The following is an 18865-nucleotide window of genomic DNA, read 5'->3' as shown; positions in this document are numbered from 1 at the left end:
TCCTACAAGAAATCGCTAGGTGATGAGAGCCCAAAAATCACTCTATGCCCAAAATGTCGTAAGGCCCTCGATGCGTTTCAATGAAGGGCTAACTTCTCTCTCATCTCATTGACGGGCCCAATAGCTCCTTGTCCTAGCTTCTCCTCGTCCCGCTATGGCTCGCTCAAGATCTACTACTCCAAGCACACCCCTATGAGCTCTCCGATCTCGATGCCTTTCTCTATCACTTCCTCAATTCCACGAGCGCGATCTCACTTCGCCTAAACCACAACGGTAGAATTCATTGAGCCGTTGAAGAACTCAAACCAGCGATGGCTTTCATGGCGGTTTTGGAGTCGGATCTTCGAGCTCTCTCCGCCGAAGCTCGCCGTCGCTACCCCGCCGTCAAGGACGGCGCTGAGCACGCAATTATAAAGGTCTGCGTCTTCAAACTCTTAATCTTAATGTTTGCGTGCATGTAATTGGTGATAGTGTGGCTACAAATTCAAATGTTTTGTGGAGTAGGAGGAAATGAATGAAATGAAGAGTTGAAATTGTACTGAAATAGTCACCGATGTGATATTATTGTATTTTATGCATTTTGAAGCTGAACAAGTCACCGTGGAAAATGTAGTAAAACAATTTATTAATTATGTTTTGTGAAATTGAAGGCCGAAACAGTATTTAGTATAGCTGATTAGGGAAGATAATTAGGGTTGAAGTAGTTTACATATTAATATTCTTAAATCGTAATTAGGCAAGCGGCCAAGTTCGCTTATATGTTTGTTGTTGATGTAAAACTTGCAGCTCCGTACTTTGTCTAGTCCTGGTGAGATTGCGCAGAATGAAGACATACTAAAAATATTTTTGATGGCTTGTGAGGTTAAAACTGTGAAGCTGAGTGTTATTGGACTTTCTTGCTTGCAAAAGCTAATATCTCATGATGCTGTTGCTCCTTCAGCTCTAAACGAGATACTTTCTACACTGAAGGATGTAAGTTCACTTAGAAGCAGTATTGTTGCTCATTTTGCTAATTTCATTGCCTTAAACCCTTAAACCTCACACACTTCTTTGCTTCTGGCAGCATGCTGAAATGACTGATGAAAGTGTTCAACTCAAGACCCTGCAGACTGTATTAATAATATTGCAGTCACCTTTACATCCTGAGACTGAGGTAAGAAGCATCAGTTACATAATTTTATCTTCCTAATAAGAACTAGTTTTGCATCCTATGTTGAGGCAATAGTTCACAGGATATGTTGTAGGTGGATTTTTCCTTTAAGGTAGATCAGACTCAGAGGCACAATAAGGAAAAAGATTGTTAAATGTGATGTGCAAGCCAATATTTTTAATATACCATGCAATGTCAACTGCTGTAGCATTCTTAGATTTCCATACATAGTCAAATAATGGTATTACTTAATTTAAATTTTAAACATAGTCAAATCCACCTTACTTGGGGATGTACATACTCATGCTGGTTACTCAAAATCCACCTTATTTAAAGAGATTAATGTTTGTTGGGTGGTGCCAAAGGACTGTTTTTCATTTTCAGTGAAAAGTTCAAAATATTAGGAGGTGGCAAAAAGGCTAAATCAATCTGGGGCTGTCTGGTGTTGGGTATTGTTTAGGTCATATGGTGGGAAAGAAATCAACGGATTTTTGAAGACTTCAAGGGGGCGGATGTGGAGGAGGTGTGGGAAAAGACAAAGTATTGGGCAGTGCTATGGGCTTCTGCTTGAACACATCTTTTTCAAACATTTTGCTTGATTGGAAGGCTGCAGTGTCTTGATTAGCATTGTTTTATCTCATGATTGGAGATCTATGTACTTGTTTTACTATTTCTTCCTGTTTTTGGTGGATTACTTGTCCACCTTCTTGCATGGTTTTTTATGAAATAAAACTTCTCTTTTTCAAAAATAAAAAAAAATAAAAAAATACACACTGGCGAAATGTCTATGCAACACGTCATAATTTCATGCATACAGTTATGTAATCTTGAATACAATAATCTCATATACAGGACAATATGGCTCAAGCTCTTGGTATATGCCTTCGGCTTCTTGAAAACAACCGGTCTTCTGACAGTGTACGGAAGTAAGTTCAATTAGTTTTGGACAATATTACTTGCTGGTTGATTCATATAACTTGTCTTCTTTTTCTTTTACTGTTGGTTTATTCTTTATATGATACTTTATTTTTACATAGATTTTATCTGTCTTTTCAATATGGGATCTCTTTTAATGTGAAAGATTTCCAGTACTGCTGCAGCTACTTTCAGGCAAGCGGTAGCACTGATTTTTGATCATGTGGTTTGTGCTGAGACTCTTCCTTCTGGCAAGCTTAGTTCTGGAGGTTACATCTCCCGCACCAGTCCAGTTAGTGGTGATGTTAGTTGCAGCATCAATCTTTCAGAGTATGTAATACTTGTAAATGACAGTTTTGGCTCACTGCTCTGCATCTTTATCTGCATCAATATCTCTCATCTATGTTTTTACCAATAAGCATTGAGTAAATGTTTACGAAGTGTACTTTCTCCAAATCTCCAATTCCATCTAAGTGGTATTGGGTTGGAAAAGGGCAGTTTGTAGATGTATATGCCTGCTTACTGGCATGGAACATTTGATTTCAGCATTTGACCTCTGTTAACAAATCCAAACATCAACAGGTCATTGGATAAATCTCTTTATGGACGGTCATCATTGATGAGGGAGACCTTAACTAAAGCTGGAAAGCTCGGACTTCGTCTGCTTGAAGACCTGACAGCTCTTGCTGCAGGTGGATCTGTATGTGCTGATTTGAATCTATGTTTCCTTTGGATATTAAATACATCTGTCTTTGTGGAATTTGTAGTTTTTGGGGATTTTAGAAATTATTGTTGTTTTCTGGTTTCCCATTTGCATATAAATATATTTTCAATTCTTACTAAAAAAATCAATTGTCGTGCAGTTATCAGTCACGATGACACTGTATAAACTGGTGTTTTTAAGGATGGATGATATATTCCTTTCCTTTTATTTTACAGGCAATTTGGTTACGCGTTGGTTCTCTTCAGCGGTCCTTTGCACTTGATATACTGGAGTAAGAAATCTTGTTGCCTGCATCTTTTAATAAAGTAGTGGATTTTCTGTTTGAAGAGTTTGTGCCACATCGTCTGACAGATAGTGAACAATGAGAACACTAGTCTCTGTAACTCCCGGCTAATATCGAATGTTACCGTTTCAATCATCTGTATTTCTCTTACACACAAAACTGGGAGGTTCACATAAAATCTATGGGACTTGATTACTCAAATTGGTCTCCACTAGAAGCTATCCTAGTATAATTCCAGTTAAAAATAGGTATTAGACGGCTTATATTGCTATAGAATTGAAACAAAATTTGCTAGGATGGCGCAAATACAATTTTTGGCTCTCAAAGAATATTATGATCGCTTTGTTTGAATTTAATCATTTTGTATTCCAGGTTTGTTTTGTCCAATTATGTGGCTGTTTTTAGAACCCTACTTCCTTATGAGCAGGTGAGTTAAAGAGTTTCTTGTACAAGTCCATTCCTCTTTTTGTTATTTTTTTTCCCTTTAAAACTTAATTTTAATGGATGCATTCACTAGTAAAACGTTCATAGTTGAAAAGATTGCTTGAAACCTCAACAGGTTCTGCAGCACCAGATATGCTCACTTCTAATGACTTCACTTCGTACCAATGCTGAGGTGATTCTACTTATTTAACATGTAGTGCAATTAATCTCTTCAGGATTTTTGTTCTCTCTTGCAGAGAATTTCACTGTGCTTGCCTTTTTGTCCCCTTAATTATGTTTAATGTTGAATCAGCTTGAAGGGGAAGCAGGAGAGCCTTCTTTTCGTCGCTTGGTCTTGCGGTCAGTTGCCCATATTATCAGGCTTTACAGTTCATCCCTTATCACAGAATGTGAGGTGTGTTCTGTATATGATTATTTTAACCAGGAAATGACATGCCAATGAAATTTTCACAAAGCCAACACAATAATAGTTGAACAGAAAAATATCCATTTAGTTATGGAAGTTCCACCAAAAAGTTAAATTAAATTCACTATTGAGGCCTTGAGGTCTGCTACTCAGTTCAAAATTTGGGAACCAAATTATTATCTATTCTTTACATTTGTCATTTGAAACTCAACTCTTTCAGTTTCTTAAACATTTTGTTTCCACGGTAATCGTTCCTTGCAATTTGATGTGTTAGCCTGTTGGTAGGGACATACTCTGTCCTTACAAAAGGATTCAACCTGTCATTTTTGGAGAAAAAAACCTTAAGAGGATTCAGATTGTCATTTATCTGGAGCTTAGTTTTCCTAGTATCTCCTCTATAAAAATTGCTTTCTGTAGCTCAATCTACAACTAATGATTCAATATGTTATTGTTGCCCCCTCCCGCAGTTCCTTTTATTTATTTACTTATTGAACCGCAGGTTTTCCTTAGTATGTTGGTGAAGGTCACATTTCTTGATCTGCCATTATGGCATCGTATTCTTGTTCTCGAGATCCTGAGGGTAACTTTGACATTGCTGAATTTATCTATGTATTTTGTTTCTTACTTATTGTTTGAGATATTGAGTGATGCTTTAGTAAAATGTAAGTATTTTGTAATGAGTCTAATGACCATTTATGGTGGAATTTGACAGGGCTTTTGTGTGGATGCAAGGACATTGCGGATTCTTTTCGTAAACTTTGATATGTAAGTTGTGGTCAGTCTATATTTTCTAATCTCTAGCATCATTTAGACTAGACGATACCTGTCTAGTTTAGCATGGTAAAATCATATGGACTACCAGTCAATAGGAACTTCCTTCTAATTGTTGACAGGACATGTATTTATTGGAGTGAAGCGGTGAAAGTAGTGGGACACCACATTAAACTGTTGTATGCAATAATTCTTCAACATTGGGAAAGTGGTGGGTCCCACTTTCATCAATTTATGCCAATGAATTTCATGCCATGTTAGTGGTCGATTGGAAATTCCTACTCATTCTTCAGGAGGCCAGTTCTGCCCCGTTATTTCTGGTTAAGCAAAACTTTGACATCTATGTCAGAGATGATTACGGTTTAAAACCTCTTTTTCTCTTCTGGTTTATAGAAGTTAGGTTTATTATCAACTAAAAGAAGTTTTGAAACCATTATCTTGTATTAATTTCCTTTCCTCATCCTCCTTGCAGGCACCCGAAGAACACCAATGTTGTGGAGGGCATGGTCAAAGCTCTTGCTAGAGTTGTTTCAAGTGTACAGGCAAGATACTTACATTTTTGTTCTCCCTAGGCCATATTGTTTCATTGTTATGCATTATGGGTGCATGTGAATCTATTGGTATTTCTTGAGCTGGATTGTTTTGACTCCATATGGTAATCGTATGTGTTTGTGTAGGTAGACTGATTTAATGTATAGTAGCTTCGACTGCATGCCATATGTTGATCATGGATTTGGTATTTCTTGAGCTGGATTGTTTTGACTCCATATGGTAATCGTCTGTGTTTGTGTAGGTAGACTGATTTAATGTATAGTAGTTTCGACTGCATGCCATATGTTGATCATGGATCATGTTTTGAAACAGACCTCAGATATCTTACATGCAAAGTCAATCTTTTCATTCATACAGTTATGAGCATGTTCTAGTCGTACAACTTGCCACTCCTGAGGGATGCATGTCAGATCTTGTTTATTTCATTGTAACGAGGTTACTCTACAGCTGCCAGTGCTCTATCTTGTCAGCTTGCTTCTATCCCCAACTTTATAATTTGTCTTTTGACTGGCATAGGCCCCCCAGTTTCAAGAAGTAATTTATAATGTAGACGGTCTTTGTGCTTGTATTCCCAACTATAATGTGGTATAACCATTATAATACATTTATTCCATTGGCTAAGAGAAATCTAATTGCTGCAGGTTCAGGAGACTAGTGAAGAGAGCCTGGCAGCTGTTGCAGGGATGTTTAACAGCAAAGCTAAAGGTAATGACTTACTAGGTTTCTATTTGTAACAATTGAACTTTCATTAACCAGAACATGCAAGGAAATCTATGGTTTTCTTCGCTTATATGAGTGAAATAAAAGCCATTGTGTTCCATGATGATTATACAATTCCCCTCTTATCGGAGGTCCTTGAGATAGTCCTTGATGATTAAATTTTAAAAAGAAATTGTTGTTTTAGCCTTTGTTTTTCAGTCTTTTGTAGTATGAGGGTGGACTGCTTGTGCATTCCCTTTTCATATTCATACTATCTATTCTGTTCTCATAGTTAGGGTTGTCAAAGAATGTAAAGTTTGGTTGGATGTCAGATGTATCAAGACATAGACATAGAATTGTATTGCAATTTTCTACCGGTGGGGGTTAGAAATTATCATTTGTTCTATTCCTTCATGCACATAGTAGTAACGTGATTCACTTCATACAGGAATTGAGTGGAGCCTTGATAACGATGCATCCAATGCTGCAGTTTTGGTTGCTAGTGAAGCTCATTCGATAACATTGGCAGTTGAAGGCCTTCTGGGTGTTGTCTTTACTGTGGCTACACTGACGGATGAAGCAGTAGATTCTGGGGAGGTGTTTATTTACCTTATTTCCTCCATTTTAATATTCTAAAATAACATATCATGTGACACAGTCCTGTCTACCAGATTGAATCCCCCAGATATGATTATGATCCGCCTGCAAAGTGTACTGGAAATACTGCTCTTCTGTGCCTCTCGATGGTTGATTCATTATGGTTGACTATACTAGATGCATTGTCCTTTATCTTGTCAAGGTTGGACTTTTCTATTTAAGCATGCATAGATATTAAATCATACTTCATCTCTTATAAGTTATAACTATCTTGAAGTTGACTTTGAAGGTCACAAGGAGAGGCTATTGTGTTGGAAATACTGAAGGGATATCAGGCCTTCACCCAGGTAACCAAAACTTTAACTTGTTAACTGAGCTTTTATCTTGGCTGCCATTTTGAGAAGTATTCTATCGCTTCCGCGCCCCCTTTAATGTTTTTCGACGTGATGGATTTTGGTTTTTCTTCTGTTCAAATATATACAATATCAAATTCATCTTTTTGGATAACTCCATGTTTTTTTTATAAAACATGATAAACCAATGATCTGTTTCATGACAATACAGGCGTGCGGGGTTCTTCGTGCTGTAGAGCCTTTGAACTCTTTTCTAGCATCTCTTTGCAAATTTACAATCAATTTTCCCATTGAAGCCGAAAGAAGGAGGTATTGATTTGTATTTATCCTATGGCCTCCATATCCTTATCAATAATCAAAATATGTTTGCAAATTCCATGATTTATTTCATCTTGGTATAAAAAAAACTGCTAAACTTTCCCCGCATTGTATCAGCTTCTATTTCTATTCCTTTTTTACCCATATCATGGTTAAAAAGTCATTAATTTTTTTTAATTTTTTTTAATTTATAGAATATGTTTGAAGTTGTACAATTCTGTATGCTGTTACTTGTTTTTTTTGAGAAGAAACGAAATTTATTGAGCAAAAGAACATGGAGGTGGATAAGGCAACCACCACCAAAGACACAAAAACAACACAGAGAAAAACAAACAGCACCAATCACCCCCAAACTAACAGGGAGGAACACAACTGAAAAACCTCAAAACAACACACCCCCCCACCCCTCAGCTAACCGATGCTGCCATATCCCTCATAATAGTGGAATAAGAATAGTCTTTAAACTCTTTTGTAACCGAAGCCCACAAAGCTGCCCAGTACTTAACTCTATCCCAAAGCTCACTCACTCCCATTCCCTAATAGTCTTCAAAAATTCTCCTATTATGCTCCATCCAAATGTTCCAGAAAACAGAGTGGATCAAACAACCCCATAAAGTTGAAGCGCGCTTACCCTTCCCCCAAACCACAAAGTGAGAACAGAGGAAATCAGAGCACCCTTTCGGAATCACCCAAACAGTCCCAACCTCCCTCCACAAAGGCCCCCAAAGCATACAGTATTATCTTACAGACCCTTCTCGTGTCTATGTAGCTAGCATGTAGTATATCATAGAGACCCTTCTGGTATTCATCTATGTACGTGTATTGTCGTAGACACAATTACTTAGTTGTTCAGTTGGTCGGTACCATGATGAGAATTCTAGTAGCAGTGTGATTTTGTGGTGTTTGTAGAAATGCTTGAATATTTTTTGTTCAATCCTTTCTAGGTTGGTCTAAAAGATATCTGGATGCTGATTATTGAGTTGAATTACTAAATGTAAATATGTTTGGAGTTTTTTGCTTTCCAAGATTTGTATCTGATCTGTTTAATCCTTGATTTCCTAGCTTAGATTTCTTGTTTCAACTCATATCCAGTCTTAGTTAGGCACCTGACAATGTTGAATCGGTTTTGACATTGAGAGTGCAGCAGTATTTTACAATCTCCTGGGTCAAAACGCTCTGAACCCTTAGTTGATCAGAGGGAAAGCGTGATTCTTACTCCCAAGAATGTCCAGGTATATAGGTTTTGTAGATTATTGAATAAATTTTTCCGTCCATTTCATTTATCTGTAGCGTGTAATTGTTTTAATTTTCCTGTAGTGTATGTACTCCTAAGTATTTATTTGACATACATAAATATTGAATTCAACTTGCTCTTGCTATTCAGGCTTTAAGAACTCTCTTCAACATTGCTCATCGACTGCACAATGTATTGGGTCCATCCTGGGTTTTGGTATGTTGGTGTACTTTCATATTTATCCATTAAAACCTAGAATTCATACTCTTATCATTTCTGGCAACTAACTGTAGGTATTAGAAACCCTAGCAGCTCTAGACCGAGCGATCCATTCACCACATGCCACCACACAGGTAATTTGAACAAATGTTTATCCACTTGCTGTTCAAACTAGTTTTTTTTTTTTTGGCTATATGGAGTGTCCAATATTTCAAGAAATTGTTTGCCCTGACAACTGATTCTGCAACAAGGGTTCGTTTTTTGGTTTTGAACCCAGACATCTCTATTTGAAATTTATTTTCATTTTGTGCTGTGTCAATCTGATCTGATACACATTTTATGTTAGCTCCCTGATGTAAACTTTTAATTATGCTAGTTTTGTTTTGTCAGGAGGTGTCCACGGCTGTGCCTAAGCTTACGAGGGAATCATCTGGTCAATCCAGCGACTTAAATATTCTTTCTTCTTTGAATTCTCAGGTAATCTGAGAAATTTTTTACCTTTCTGATAGCCTAATTCAAAGGTGTACTTACTGTCAAAACCGTCTGGGGAAATTCCTTTGTAAATCAATTTCAAGTTTTTCTGTTTTTTTTCCCTTCTCATTTACAGAAATTAATGGACCTATGCTCTAGAAAATGTTAAAGTACTATGTAATGTTTCTTGAAACCACCTGACTTTAAGAAATTCCAAATAACTTACAAAGAAAACCTCTATTGCTTTCCTAGTTGTTTTATTTTTATTTTTTAAAACTGATATATGATTATTGTGAAGCCCTTTTGTTTTGATAGAAAACTGTATGGGCTCTTATGATTAATTGTTATATTCTTATGCATGTGTATTATCGTAAAGATATGCATCCATGTGTTTGACCATGACCATCTACATGCCCTGACCTTTTGCTTTTCTCCATTTTGCAAAGCTATTCGAGAGCTCAGCATTAATGCACATCTCTGCAGTAAAATCCCTTCTTTCTGCCCTATGCCAACTGTCACAGCAGTGCATGGCTGGGATTACAACTGGTTCTGTACCCACATCCAGTCAAAAAGTCGGAAGCATAAACTTTTCAGTGGAGAGAATGATATCCATCCTTGTCAATAATCTACACAGTATGTAATGCCAGTGAATTTGCAGTTAATAGTTATAACAAAATGGATTTTATGTTCGGTGTTTTTATATGCTAAATCATGGAAGGTGCTTGTTTTGCAACTGTTACCGTATGTATGTAGAGCAGTGAAGTATTCATGCCATATGTACCATCTTACGCCCTTGAATTTGGTTGTGCATCCCCATGTCAGTTTGTAACCTAAAATGTACTAGAACTTCTTGTTGTCATTTAAAATTGTGAAATATTTTTTATTTTTTAGATGAGAAAAAAATGTTAATGTCTTTATTGGTATATAACTATTAGTTTTTTCTCTTTTCAAGTATTTCCAGAATGTTCACATGTTTTGCAGTAATTTTTTCTGCTTTTAATGATCATTCTAACTAAACTTTGTTTGGAACATAAATGTTGATGTTCATTTTTCTTTACTCATCAATATCTGATATGCATGCAAGCTTATAGCATCTCAACCCATCCGTGTATGACTAAATTTGTTTATTTATTTTGTTTTTATACGCATTTATCTATTATTCAAACTTTGCTTATCTTAATCTGTGTAATTATAATCATCACTTTGTCCCATCATTTGGGTTAACATGTACATGGATGCAAGTGGGTAAATGATGCAAATTGGCATTTTTCTGACTGGATGTTATGTTATGTGAGTGCGTGCCTGATTGGTTTGAGTGTAGATTCTGTAATTGGCTTGATATTGTATTTCTTTACCTTATTGCAGGAGTAGAGCCATTGTGGGATCAAGTTGTTGGCCACTTTCTTGAGGTGATCTTATCAAATGATTTCTAATAATGTACAGTATTGCACTATGTACATTCTCCTTGACAGCACGTCAACATCTTACAGCTTGCAGATAAATCTAACCAGCATTTACGTAATATGGCCCTTGATGCATTAGATGAATCAATATGTGCTGTTTTAGGTTCAGACCAGTTCCAGGACAACATAACAACCAGATCTAGAGCATCTCAGAGTGTGAGACCTTTCACCTCCTTATGGTTGAAACTCTGTTCTAATGAAATTAGGAATTGACCCTGCTTATTTATTGGCATACCTCTATAGATGGAAACTGGACTTGCACAGTTGGGATCACTTGAATGTGCTGTCATATCCCCACTAAGGGTTCTTTATTTATCTACTCAAAGTGTTGATGTACGTGCTGGATCTTTGAAAATTCTTCTGCATGTTTTAGAGGTAATATGTAATTAACAAGAACTCATTTCAAGTTTTCTTTCGTATGTGTCTTGATTGTTAGTCTTTGTAAATAATGACTTCTCACTAACTTCGGTAAGATTTTTCAGAGGCATGGGGAGAAATTACACTACAGTTGGCCGGATATTCTTGAAATGTTGAGGTTTGCCTAAACTTTCACTGTTTCCAGTCACCTTGGTTCTGTTTGCGGCTCAATTTGTTTCAACTTCTTTATCTTTTTTAATTGGAAAATTTGTTACAAAAAATGGTAGGGGCTGAGCCTCTGTTTATTTGTTTTGCAAAGGTCTGTAGCGGATTCTTCAGAGAAGGAACTTGTTACCCTGGGCTTTCAGGTTAGCAAAAGATTTAAACTCTTTGGGGAATGAATTGCATACTATATTGGGGCTTTCTTAGGCTTCACATGTAACTCATATCAACGTTCCAACTTTGGTCCTATAGGTCTCTCTGTCTTTTTTTATTTTCCTGTTTGTTTATTGCTGGATACCCCTTTTCTAGTGTGGTTTTGCACTGCTACAGCAACAAAAAAGCCTTTTGCCACCACAATGCACCTTTTGAAATTATAGATTGACTTTATAGATTGATGGTCTCATTAGTTATGTAGATCCAATTTGATTATTCGTGTTTTCTTGTAGAGCCTACGGGTGATTATGAATGATGGACTTTCCATTATACCTGCAGACTGCCTTCACGTGTAAGGTTCCAGACTTTGGCATTATTATACACACACACACGCAAACCTCTTCTCGTAGGTATATAGAAATTGTAATTCACCATTTTTTATTTTTTTATTTTTTGAATGGAAACATTGTATTGATAATCAAGAGGAAAAAATCCTCGATCAAACAACAAAACCTAAAATAAAGAGTGTCTGACCTACTAAGATTGAAAAAAATTCTGTAATTAAAAAACACAAAAAACACAAACTTGAGTAGAATCATCTTAAGACTGCATCCTTTTTAAGACCTCTTTAGGATTGTCTGAGTGATGCATCCTTTTTGCAGATGTGTAGACGTGACTGGAGCATACAGTGCTCAAAAGACAGAACTGAATATAAGCCTGACAGCAATAGGCCTTTTATGGACAACAACTGACTTTATAGCCAAAGGTCTGATCCATGGGCCTGGGGAGGAAAAGGAAACAGGTCACTACCTTTTTTATCTGTTAGCCCATCATTTTATTATTATTGTTATTCTTTTTTGGTGGTACACTTATGCATAAAGTTTATTTACTGATGTTTTGAAACATTACAGGGATTTCTGATGTGCATCCTATTCAAAAGCAATTAAATGGTGAGAATCCAAAAGAAGAAACATTCGATGTATCGGATAATGTGAATGACCAAGCGCCCTCTATAAATATAGTGGATCGTGACAGGTTGCTTTTCTCTGCTTTCTCGTTACTTCAGAGGCTTGGAGCTGATGAGAGGCCAGAGGTGGGAAAGCATGTCATTTTTAATCAACTTCCTGTATTCATTCTATGCAAATGCTTTCTCAATTTGGCATATGGTTTTGAAGTTATGTGTACATTATACAAATCTCAAAGAATGTGAACTTGCATCCAGGTTAGAAATTCAGCCATCAGGACACTTTTTCAGACACTTGGAAGTCATGGGCAAAAACTTTCAAAAAGCATGTGGGAGGATTGCCTTTGGAATTATGTTTTTCCTACACTGGATCGTGCTTCTCACATGGTTTGTTGAAGTGGTTGTAAAAGACATATCAAGAGCTTTTTTAGTGGTGTACTGTTGTGAATTCGTGATCTGAATTGTTTGTTTTTAGGCTGAAACTTCATCAAAAGACGAATGGCATGGGAAAGAACTTGGAACTCGAGGAGGAAAAGCAGTTCATATGCTTATACATCATAGGTATGTGAGTTTAGATACTATATATTGTTCTCATTTTTTTCGGGGAATAGATAAGATCCAGTGTTTTCCCCCCAAAGCTGTTCTGTTATTCAATCACGCAACTCTTGTATTGAATGAAATTGCAGTCGCAACACAGCTCAGAAACAGTGGGATGAAACACTTGTACTGGTCCTTGGAGGCATAGCGCGAATATTACGTTCATTCTTTCCTTTTCTTAGAAGTTTAAGCAATTTCTGGTCAGGTAGGTTACAATGGATTTCTGATGTATCTGGGATTGTTATTTTCAATATTGTTGATCTCACAAGTTAACATTTGATGTTTTCCCTTTGGCAGGATGGGAGTCTTTGCTTTTATTTGTCAAGAATAGCATTTTAAATGGTAGCAAAGAGGTTGCTATTGCTGCAATAAATTGTTTACAGACACCTGTTCTTTCTCATTCTTCTAAGGTGATCATGTGAATGAGCTAGAATGCATGTATATTTGTGAATTAGATTTTGTAATCACATCTTTTCTTTCCTAAGTTGGCTTTTATCTTTTTGGAAACTGAAACAGACGGTTAAGGTTATTTATACTAACTAAATGAACTACATAATTAGAAAATGAAGATTGCAATATTTCTGCACGTTTATGATAAAATCTATACTAGAATAATTTATTGGTGTCAATCAGGGGAACTTGCCGAGGCCTTACCTTGAATCAATACTTGATGCTTACGAGGTGGTTCTCCAAACATCAACACACCTGAGTGACAATGCAGCTATCAAGGTGAAGCAGGAGATTTTACAGAGTCTTGGTAATGCTTTAATTTAACATGACTGGTTTATTATTTGTTTCCTTGGATGTTAAAATGTATGCCCTTCCCATTTCTTTGGCTTGATATCTTCAATATCTAACATCTCCTTCGCTTGATCTATGACTTAGTCTTGTTAAATAATCCGCACACTAGATCTTGTTCTTTAATGTAACCAACGACAATAGACTAAACTAGCAAATATTCAGCAGAACTTTTGCCTACGTCCAGTTGTGATTTCTCTAGGTAGAGAAATCACCGCTCCTTTGATTAATAATAGAGATTACAGAACTTTTGCAAACCTAGAACTAATCTCAAAACTCTTGGCTGTCTCTGGCTGTTTTTCCTCTCTAAAATAAGCCTTGCCGCACCCTATTTATAGATATAGAGTTGGCTTACATGTCCCAGGGCTGATTGAATTCCTATTTCTAAGTGGATTAGGAAATTACACTTATCCAAATCCTAATAGACTCTAGAAATCCAAACCTAAATTGAATAAGGAAAACTGAAATTCTTTCCTAATCCCTCTAGGACAAGAATTGGTATACCTCTAATTTTCCTAAAACAATCCTAAACCAACTAGGACATATATGACGAGCCAAAATCCTAACAAGTCTAGCTGAAACAACCAAATTTGTATTTGCTACTTGTCCCTTCTGGTTAAGTGAACCATCTTCTGATGTGCATTTGTTTCAACCTGTTTGAACTTCTAACAGGGGAACTACATGTACAAGCGCAAAGGATGTTTGATGATCATTTGTATAAGCAGTTGCTTGCAATCATAGGTTCAGCTGTTAAACAAGCCATAATCATCAACGATAGTTCTGAAACTGAATTTGTAAGCCAAATTTCTACTTGTCCTTCTTAACTTACTCTCTTTTTCCCCCAGTGTCTTTAGCTGTTTATTTGTAGTCACTGCTGCTCTTTCATAATGTATTATCTTTTGAAGAGAACAAGGAAGTGTAACTTAACACACTAGAAAGAAACATATAATTAAAATGGAAAGTTAGCAAAATTATTCCCTCTTTGTTCGTCATCGATCATTATACCTGAACCATGCCCCTGAAATTTTGTGTACGATAGTCCTCTGTAATGTAGCCATTGCTGTGCTTATGAAGACTGGATACTCTTTTGTAGCTATCAAGAAAGTGTACAGCAGAAATTATTATTAGTAGCAATAGTAACAGGGAACAGATGGCCTACACTTTCATTTATGTTTATATATCACTTCATGTTTAATAGAATCTCTTACTTTTCTTTAGGGACATGTTCCACTTGTGTTACGCACTGTGCTGGAGATCCTTCCAATGTTACGTCCAACAGAGCACATTTCTTCTGTGTGGCTTAATCTTATTAGGGATTTTTTGCAATATCTGCCAAGATTGTGTTCTGCTGTACAAAATGAGGAAGATGACGCAGAGGAAGCCAGCACTAGTGACCAAGTTCCAGGTATAAAATTGGCTTATCTTCCCCGTACTGTTGAATGTCAACTGTAACTAAAGAAAAATAAAATTTATTCCTGCAGATGATCACTTGAGGATAAAACATGAAACACCTAATGGGGCTGATTCTATATCTTCAAACAGAGTAGAAGGTTCTCCGAGTTCTGGATTAAAGACATCTGTAACAGCAGGCATCCCTAATTATATGTTTGCGGAAAAGCTTGTTCCCTTGCTGGTAGATCTTTTTCTACAGGCCCCAGCAGTTGAAAAGTATATCTTGTATCCTGAAATTATTCAAAGTCTTGGGAGGTACTGATGGCTCTTTGGTCTAGTGCTAATTTTGTTCTACTGCAACTACACTTTTCTAGAAAAAGGTCGTTATGATCAGAAATTGATAATTAACTGAATACTGGTGTATAAGAGCTTATAACATGAAACTTGGTAGAAGGCGCAAAGCGGGGAAAATAGTTATTATAATCTTCCTGCACTTACAGTTGTGAGGGACTGTTAAATATTCTAATTGTTCCTGAAGATGAAAAGTTTCTCTGGATTATGATACCTGGGTGACTAATATATTAATCAAGAGGGAATTTTGAGAATATGTCTGCTTCTTAGTGACTTTCATACCCAAGCTCAGTTTAACATAAAAAGTACTTGAATCTTCAATGAATGCTTGGAATTTCAGTAGCCACAACTCAACTCTATCGTGTATCTGTATTTGTCAATCTTATTTATTTTTGGATTAAAACTCTTTTTTCTTTTTATTGAGAAGATTAATCTCTTTTTAACTAGAAAATAACAGCATCAGGCTTTTGTCTTAGGTGTATGACGACAAGAAGAGATAATCCAGATGGTGCTCTTTGGAGATTAGCCATTGAAGGCTTCAATCGCGTTCTAGTTGATGATGCCAGAAACTTGGCTATAAATGCCGGACTAGATTCAGGTGCTAGTAAGCCTGCAAGAACACGTATATGGAAGGAAGTTGCCGATGTTTATGAAGTATTCCTTGTGGGTTATTGCGGTCGAGCTCTTCCCTCTGATTCTTTCTCAACTGTGGATGTAAAAACTGATGAGTCCCTTGAGATGACCGTCTTAAACATTCTTGGTGACAAAATTCTGAAGTCCCCAATCGACGCACCTTTTGATGTAATTTTCTGACCAACCATAAAACAGATAGTAGATTGTAATATTAGTAGTAGTGGGGGTAGCCATGGTAGTGGTGATGTTTGAATGAGGTGGTAGTTACAGGGTTGGGATGATGGAGTTAACATCTTTTGCATATCTTAGTGTTGAATTCTGTGTGGTGGAAATTACAATAATGGCCTGATATGAGAAGAGCCCTGTGAAAGGTTCCTATGCCTTGACCTATTTTGTGACCTCTTCTTGTTGATTGGGTTATTTAGGTCATATATGGGTCGCAGGGGTCCAAGTTTTGAGCTTGTATGTCTTCTGGCCTTGGTTTTGATGTTTCTTAATCATGATGTTAACATTGCAAATCACCTGAGTGGAATCATTTAGGGTCACCACTAACTTGGGTGATGTGTGGAATAGAGATACCTTAGGAGCATTTTTGTTCAACTACTATTTTATTATTTTTCTAATGGAAAATCTTTGATTTTAACAGATTTTGCAGCGGCTGGTTTCCACCTTGGACCGTTGTGCTTCACGTACTTGTTCTTTACCTGTCGATTTTGTGGAACTTATGCCTTCCCACTGCAGCAGATTTTCCTTGACTTGTTTACAGAAGCTATTTTCCTTGAGCAGGTAATGTATTAAATAGGGTTGTCTTCTACTTATATTTTACCTTCTGATGTATGGGAGTATTGATTTACACTGTCCATTTAAGTATTTTACCAGGTTGACCATTTTAGGTCCTGGACAAACTCCTCTCGATAAGATGGTTCCAGTTATATCTGTGCATTCCCTAGTAATACCATCATAGGAGTCTTATAAAATACTAAAACCATCATAGGAGTCTTTCTTTTTCTTTCTATTTAAAACATCCAAACAAAAGAAAGTAACAATGTAATATTTATTTACCATTCTATGCCCTCTTCATTACTATTTTACTTTCTGCTCCATTTCTTCAAGTCTCCTAAGCATACTCTTAATAATGTCTAAACCTGTTCGCATCCATTTTCTTTAAAATACAATATTTTCTCACAGTATTTTATGTACTCAGTTATGACGACAAATCCAATGATTGGAATTCAGCTAGATATGAGGTGAGCAAAATTGCAATCATGGTGCTCATAACCAGATGCGAATACATCTTGAGCAGATTTCTGATTGACGAGAATGACTTAGGTGCGTATGTTATGTTTAACGATATCTTCCTATTATCACTTGTTTAAAGAATAAACAAAACAAAAAATCTTAGTATCTTGTATTATCATGTCTTTTTCTGCAGGTGGTCGCCCATTGCCATCAGCAAGACTTGAAGAAATTATTTATGTTCTTGAAGAGTTGGCTCATCTGATAATTCATTCAGATACTGCATTGGTTCTTCCCTTGCAACCGCATTTGAAAAGTGCCCTAGAAAAGGAAAAGAATCATGACATGCGTCCACACCTTGTTGTTCTATTTCCCTCCTTATCCGAGCTTGTAGTATCAAGGTGAGAGTAATACTTCTTTTCTTTTTATGAAAATGATATGGGACATAGTTGAAATAATATTGAGACGGAGAGTGTAAAATGGGGGAATTACTGTCAATTAATATCTTTAAACCTATATATTAGTTCACTTACAAATTACCAGTCATAAGCTTGTAGTCTAACTGTAAAGCTGACCACGGTATCATAATATTATGATGATTATGTGGTGGATTGGGCAGCAGATGACATTAAAGGGAGTTTTCCCAGTATGACAGAGCATATTAGTTAATCAGAGATTAACGGCAGTAGAAGTGAAGTAGACTCAAAAGAACGTAACTGGAATTTTTTGAGAGAGCAGGCAATGTAACTGGAATCGTGGAGAACTTGAACCTGTTGTCTAGAGAGAATAATGGCAAGATCCATTTAAAATATCTCAAATGTGGCTGGCATAAAATTAACTAACTAAAAAGATATGAGAAATATCATGCACTTATCTTGAAACTGCCAGTGCTCCTACTCGGGTAATGAGACGTAAATTTATAAAGCATGCATGTATACATTGAATTCTTTTTTCATATTTTATGCTACATTGTACAAAGCGTGCTCATCGCATGTTGTTTCTTTATCCTTTTCTTGAACAGAGAAGCAAGAATAAGAGGGTCCGTTCAAGTCTTATTTAGGCTCATCGCCAAAGAATTGGGTCTAAATAGAGTTTCTATAAGCAGTGAAAATGCCGAAGAATTCATACCAAGTACACAGCAACCCTAAGTTAGTTTCATGATCTAAGGTTCTTATTTATCTTTTTCATTTTTTGTCTTTACTGGTGGTGGTTTGATGACGAATTTTCCATTAGCGAGGGTCATATAGTTTGTACATTGTATCAATTTTGTTGTATTCAAAACACTACCTCAGGGGTAGTAAGTTCTAAGGAATCAAATTTCCGATTCTTTTGAAACCGAAAAAGGTTATCCGATTCTTTGGTGCAAATATGCTTTCGAAGGCTTTGCGACTCGTTTCCAAGGCTTTGGATTGCGGTTCCAACTTAAATATGGCAACTTGCCGATATACTTTAATTGGGCTTCACCAATTTTTTGTTTTGTGCATACTATAATTGTTTCAAAGGCTTGTCCTAGTAAAATGCTTGAATCCCATGTGATTCCAAAGCATCACTATTTTCAGTTCC

At 36.5% G+C, this 18865-nt stretch overlaps 1 protein-coding gene across 9 annotated transcripts; it reads left to right on the top strand.

Annotated features, from left to right (window-relative positions):
- The first annotated feature begins 140 nt into the window (after positions 1-140).
- On the top strand, positions 141-18645 carry LOC103318561 (ARM repeat superfamily protein). Of its 9 annotated transcripts, XM_089051659.1 has the most exons (46): positions 141-416; positions 787-972; positions 1064-1153; positions 1611-1673; positions 2003-2076; positions 2240-2395; positions 2648-2765; positions 3005-3060; positions 3445-3499; positions 3632-3688; positions 3809-3910; positions 4422-4502; positions 4635-4687; positions 5166-5235; positions 5887-5950; positions 6393-6541; positions 6616-6743; positions 6831-6888; positions 7106-7203; positions 8357-8444; positions 8597-8662; positions 8740-8799; positions 9056-9142; positions 9583-9769; positions 10502-10545; positions 10627-10755; positions 10843-10974; positions 11082-11134; positions 11276-11324; positions 11625-11683; positions 11994-12133; positions 12243-12281; positions 12354-12424; positions 12554-12682; positions 12771-12856; positions 12982-13097; positions 13190-13302; positions 13526-13649; positions 14363-14484; positions 14909-15095; positions 15172-15397; positions 15910-16234; positions 16713-16852; positions 17271-17395; positions 17499-17703; positions 18324-18645. In XM_089051659.1, the coding sequence occupies exons 1-46, from the start codon at positions 312-314 to the stop codon at positions 18448-18450; spliced, it is 4992 nt and encodes a 1663-aa protein (XP_088907785.1). In that variant the 5' UTR covers positions 141-311; the 3' UTR covers positions 18451-18645. The 9 variants fall into 9 exon arrangements, with proteins under 9 accessions (XP_088907785.1, XP_088907775.1, XP_088907773.1 ...); XM_089051649.1 differs by having other exon boundaries at positions 8360-8444; positions 12243-12424; XM_089051647.1 differs by having other exon boundaries at positions 12243-12424.
- The last annotated feature ends 220 nt before the right edge of the window (positions 18646-18865 follow it).

The sequence above is a fragment of the Prunus mume genome, linkage group LG1, assembly GCF_029339155.1.
Source record: "Prunus mume cultivar Tortuosa linkage group LG1, ASM2933915v1, whole genome shotgun sequence".
In the NCBI taxonomy this organism is placed as follows: domain Eukaryota; kingdom Viridiplantae; phylum Streptophyta; class Magnoliopsida; order Rosales; family Rosaceae; genus Prunus; species Prunus mume.
This window is presented reverse-complemented; position numbering and strand designations above follow the sequence as displayed.